This window comes from Perna viridis, chromosome 14 (genome assembly GCF_037379345.1).
Source record: "Perna viridis isolate PV_CMFRI_1.1 ecotype Kerala chromosome 14, ASM3737934v1, whole genome shotgun sequence".
Classification (NCBI taxonomy): Eukaryota; Metazoa; Mollusca; class Bivalvia; order Mytilida; family Mytilidae; genus Perna; species Perna viridis.
The window spans coordinates 25,531,986-25,537,954 of NC_142458.1; the positions used below are offsets into that span (position 1 = coordinate 25,531,986).

At 34.5% G+C, this 5,969-nt stretch overlaps 1 protein-coding gene across 1 annotated transcript; it reads left to right on the forward strand.

Moving 5' to 3' along the window:
* Window positions 1-309: 309 nt before the first annotated feature.
* On the forward strand, window positions 310-5,454 carry LOC148598766 (uncharacterized). The gene is made up of 2 exons (XM_088561331.1): window positions 310-1,192; window positions 1,921-5,454. The coding sequence occupies exon 2, from the start codon at window positions 1,924-1,926 to the stop codon at window positions 4,465-4,467; it is 2,544 nt and encodes an 847-aa protein (XP_088417457.1). The 5' UTR covers window positions 310-1,192; window positions 1,921-1,923; the 3' UTR covers window positions 4,468-5,454.
* The last annotated feature ends 515 nt before the right edge of the window (window positions 5,455-5,969 follow it).

Genomic DNA, 5,969 nt, shown 5'->3' on the forward strand with positions numbered 1-5,969 from the left:
CCATAATTAGAGGGTAATTTGAGAATAATAATGTGCGGTGACTTCTTTAAGTAGCTCAGGCCTATCTTAAATTATATATTACCAACGAATTTTCTTCTGTGGTTGTTTTTCACCGAAGTGGCAAATACGTGTCACAGATAAGGGATATTAAAGTGGTAAAGAGGCTTAAATGTATGTACATAAATATGTACAGTGGCGAAAATCCTTTAGTTTGGATCTGGCGCAACGATAGATATACGGGGGAAAAAGCATATCATTATTGTAATTTATCGTCAAACAGTCATTCCCAAATAATGGGTACAATTACATAATTACAGTGTCGCCGGCAATATTCCATAAATTACCAGCTTAAAATTTGTTTCGGAGAAGTTTCTTTTTTGTTCTTAGAAGTTGGAATATATACTAACATAAAATTATATTTCGTGGTGATGTAAATCGTAAATAATTTTGTGTGATTTTAACATCCATTATCCGGAAATCACTCCAAATACGAATGTCGCTTAGAAAAAGTCCAAATGTAGGTGTGAAATTAACATCCTTCTTTTCATCCAATTCATATAAACTTTCCATTTTTATTTTACACCATATTATATTTTAATTATATATTACTTTCTTCATCGCATGATGTTGAATACACTTTGACCAAGAAACTAAATCAATGTCGCCGATAAACGTATAACCTACCATAACGAATGTTGAGGTACGGGCAGGAAATATTCATATGACAAGAAAACCTGATTCATATGACTTTAAGAAGTGTTGATATATTAATTTTTTAAATGCTACCTCTAACTTTTGTTACAAGGTTATGAAAATTGAAAAAAATACTTTTTGTTCTGTATTTTCCCATTGTCGCATATAAGAACCTAACCTACGTTACGCATAATTTTGTAACATATTTTCAGGGACAACTCATATGATTCAAAGTTTCTTTAAAATACACATAATTCTTCTCAAGAATCAGTTTTATGAAAGCAAATCAAGAAAATTGTTGCATATATCCAAATTAATAATAATAAACCTAACCTCCGTTTTAATAACCTCCGTTACGCAGTTGTTACCGGACCTTTTTATCGGTATCAACGGCTGTTGACACCGCCGGAAGTCATTTTTGTAGCAGACAGCTTTTGTTGAAAATAATACAGCACGACAAAAGAAAGATATAAAGAATATTTTTATCGATTTTTGAAAGGTAAGTTTGCTCATTTATTCCCCATGATGCAAGAAACATTAAAACGTACAATAAACGTTTTCTCAGCCATTTTCTCATATATAAGACTCTACAACACAACTTTGCTAAAATACGACGACTTTCACAACTTCAATAGCGGTGTATAGCCAATATTATCCAGATTTTCGAGACTTCATGAATGTTACGGAGGTTATGCTAATAATAAAAAAAATTTAACATGCATACACGAAAATAACAATTAAAAATTTGTTTACATTGTTACAGATCCCGTTTTAGTCAATCAATTACCACCTATGAGTATCAAATATTGATGCCTTTCATTAACAACACTTTTGATATACGTTACGGAGGATAGAAATTAAAAAAAAATTAATCATTTGTTCCAGGCAAGACTTAATTCTCCTATGGTTACGATAATCGAAGAATATTTTTTGTTCCATTGTCTTGATAGTCATTACATTGAAATACTAACTGTGATATATACGTTCGATGTTGGTAAGTGCTCGAATTTGCCGTTATGGAGGTTTTTAATTTCGTTACGGAGGATAGAAAAAAAATATATGATTATCGATTGACGCCTATGCTTCATAGTGGAGTATAAATACATTATAATATCTATGTAGGTGCGGGCACGCGAGTGTATGAGTATTATGCATGTCCCCCAGATTAGTTGCGCATGTGCGTGTATGAAAACAAGCCTGTTCATTTCGTTCTATTTTTATTTTCAGACAATGCCACTGAGTAATGCAGAGAGACAGAGACGTTATAGGGAGAAACAAAAAGCAAAAAACCCAGTTACATATCTCAAGAAAGAAGCTCAAAGGAAAAGAGAAACATATATTCCATCGAATTTACTTTCCCCCGCTGCATTAAAGAAAAGACGAGAAGAGCTATGTAAGAAGTCAAAGCGACATTACAAGAAAGTAAAAAGAGTCAAAAATGATACGATCGAAGTTGCAAGACCTTCCTCCTCATTAACAATGATAGTCAAATTGCCAATCAACAACATAAACAAGGGAAAACAAGTGAGAAAAACATATCGGAGGTCGTTGAGAACAGCGTACAGGAAAAATAATGAACTGTTAGGAAAGAATTCAGAACTGGAAAGAAAGAATAAAAGGTTACAGAAAAGAATTGAGCGTTTGAACAAGAAGAAACCCTCGATGACGTTGACATCTACAGATGCAGAGGACGCAGACATTTCAAGTTTGGATAGTTCTATCAATAACGAAAGAATACCTATCAATGAAATGACCCCTAGAAGCAAAACAAGAACAGAAGTAAACTCCTTGCAGCTAGATAGGAAAAGGGCAGCACAAGTTAGAAAACAACTTTTACTTTCTAACACAGTACTTCATAGCATTAGGTCATCAGTACAGCAGAAAAAGAAGAAAGGGGTTAAATCAGTCTGGTCCGGGTTGATGTCAAGATATCGGTGTGCATCTGCCTTGAGTAGATCACTTGGGGTAAACAGAAAGAAAGTTAATGATTTGTCAAAAGAGAGGAAAGGCAAAGCTATGTCCGAACAGGTGAAGGGCGTGGTAATTGAATTCTTAGAGAGAGAAGATAACAGCACTACACTACCAGGGAAAAAAGACACTAAAACGACAAATAAAGAAACTAAGCAGAAGCATGTTTTGTCAGATTATGTAATGAACCTGTACGAAAAGTTCAAGCTCGAAAACCCAGAAATTCAGATGTCGAGAACGGTCTTTTATAAGTTAAGACCACCGCATATAATTCTCGTAGATTTTGCCAACAGAAAAACCTGTCTGTGCTCTAAACATCAGAACCTGGCTTTGAAAATAAAGGGTCTAAACAATGTAGGCTTGAGGTGCTCCAAAAATCCTGATATGCTCATCAAGGAGTTCACCATCAATGAGGAGATCTTAGAACAGATAAACTCGCTGGAATCTACTACAATCAAGTTCACTCAGTGGAAGAGAGTTCCAGATGGAACGAAAATGAGGTTTAAAGAAATAGAAGAAACAGTAACAAAAGCAGACTTCTGCGTCAAATTTGATAAAGATCTGACAGAATTCAGGGATCACGTTGATAGAGTTCATACCCAATACAGTCAGCTCAAAACCCTTCGCGAAAACCTTCCAGAGAATGAAGTTTTAATATGGATGGATTTTGCGGAAAACTTTGGCTGTGTCTCAGTTGAAGAGGTACAATCAGCTTACTGGAATGCTGCCATGATATCTCTGCATACTATGGTAGTTTATTATCCTACTGGTACGGACAACAAAATACAGAGCTATGTTGCTGCTTCAGATGTTCTGTCACACAATGCTACAGCAGTCTACACAATCCTTAAAAAAATGATAGCTATCATGAAAGAAGACAATCCAAACCTCAAAAGAATACATTACCTAAGCGATTCCCCGACAAGTCAGTATAGGAATAAAACAATATTCCAGTTTATTGCAATGCACGATCAGGAATTTGGAATGTCAGCTCGATGGAGCTACCTTGAAAGTGGTCATGGCAAGGGGCCATGTGACGGGCTTGGCGCAAGTGTCAAGAGAGCTGCGGATAATGCCGTCAAGCAAGGCAAGAGGTCGATTCAGTCTGCAGACGATTTTATGATATGGGCTACTGGAGCTCGGGAATCTGGGAGTAGAGTGAAATACATATCTTACAACCAGGAGGATTATGATAACTCAGAGAAGATTTTGTCGGAAAGAATTACACCTGTTGCTGTCAAAGGAACATTCAAAATTCACTATGTCATAGGAAATGGAATAACCGAAGTATATACAAGAAATACGTCATGCTATTGTAAGGAATGTATTGCTGATATTTCTACATCAACATGTGTAGGGTACACGCTTCATCGACTTGTAAAGGACAGTGGTAACGAGGGCATTGTAGAAGCTCTGGCAAGTTCAGATCAAGAGGGAGAAACAGGAGAAGGAAGAAATCTAGAAGGAGTAGAAATAAACAGACACCAGCAGGAGACTGTTGCGCTAGATAAACTTTCGAAAGAAACTTGGGTTGCAGCAATGTACCAACGAAAATGGTACATAGGACAAGTTATAGATTTAGATCAAAATGATGAAGAAGTCAATGTGAAGTTTATGACACAGGCTGGTCGATATGGGGAGAGCTTCAAATGGCCAAAGGAAGATGACATAATCTGGATAAAATTGGAGCACATTTTATGTGTTATTGTGTCTCCTCCTAAACCATCGGGGAAAAGGATAAAAACTTATACCATCCCATTAGATGACTTGAAGAAAATCGAGATCCTCGCTAAAACACATGCCTAAAAAACTTTGATGTACTTGTCATTCCAAACATGTTATTGTGATGTTTTGGTAATATATGTGAATTAAATGAGAAAAAATAACCTCCGTAACACGAAAATATAATTGAAAATAATATATTTCGTCTTAATGTCATTGCAAGTTATATAAATTTGTCTAATATGGCCAGTAAAATATCACTGTTGGTTACAAGAAATATCAAATTAACGATATTAAGTTAAGATAAAACAATCTCGTGAATGTTCATGAATCGTTACGGAGATTATTGCATAAAAGGTCCTTTTAATTTAAAAATACATATAATTTGATATAAAAAAACAGTTGTCTAGTTTGTATCTTGTCTGTGAGTTGTTGTAAAATGTACGCAATAAATATTTGAATGTTACTTTGTATCAACATTTGCATACTGTTTTTTTCTTAACCTCCGTAACAAAGTTGGGCATGTGGATATGCCACATGAAACATGCGCAATAGTAATTCAAAACATATTTATTAGATCATTTTGGAAAGCTGTAATATGAAACTATAATAATATACAATAAGACCTTTTTATATGTTAAAATTCATTACTTCTCTAGTACTGCAAACTTGTAATATGAATTAATTATAAAAAAAACTCTCTTGATTCAGACATTTTATTTGTTTATTTCTTTCTATACATTGCAGAATAATACCATTAATTATTTTGTTATGGTGGTATATGTAAGCCTTTTCACATGAGCCTTGATAAACATCATGTGTTCCTCTTCTTTAATTATTAAGGCTGACTTTATAAAACACTAACTTCCGTAACGTTCACATCTACCTTAACATCTTAAAAATTCTATAACTTGAAAACTGCTTTGATGGTGCGAGTGAAATTTTGGAAATTGACAGACCAGATATAGATACAAAATGGTATACCATTTGTCCCTCTGTTCAGTTGACATTTATTTTTATCAGTTTCTACAATCTAATTGTACCCATTATTTGGGAATGACTGCAAAACATACTGAATACTCATGTACATATAAAGGTACTTACTGGACTGATATGAGGTTAAGGTGTGACACGGCATGGTGATGAATTTGATGCATGTATTCAATATGTTTTGACGATAAATTACAAGAATGACATGCTTTTTCCCCGTAAACCCATCGTTGCCACCATTTAAACTGAAGGATGTTCGTCACTCTATATTAAAAATAACAAGGATATCAGAGGGGAGTTAAATCCTTTAAAATCTTTTATGCCAGAACAATATGGATAGAAAAAAAAGTGATTGCGTCAGTGTGTTCATTTTTTTTTAGATTTAAACAAACAGAAAATTTGGCGGGAAAAGGATTATTCTGGATTTTCCATGTGTTTTGACTCAATCTATTAAACCCCGAATAAATATCAAGGATTTCATTACAAAATACTTCCCAAATAACATTCTAAGGTGTGTATAACGATAATGGGGGTCATTGGACAAACATATTGATGATATGAAATGGATAAACCCAGAGGAGTCCGAAAATCTGATT

What these genes read in the sequence shown, in the direction of transcription:
- LOC148598766 (XM_088561331.1), top strand. Translation starts at nt 1,924, where the DNA reads ATGCCACTGAGTAATGCAGAGAGACAGAGACGTTATAGGGAGAAACAA.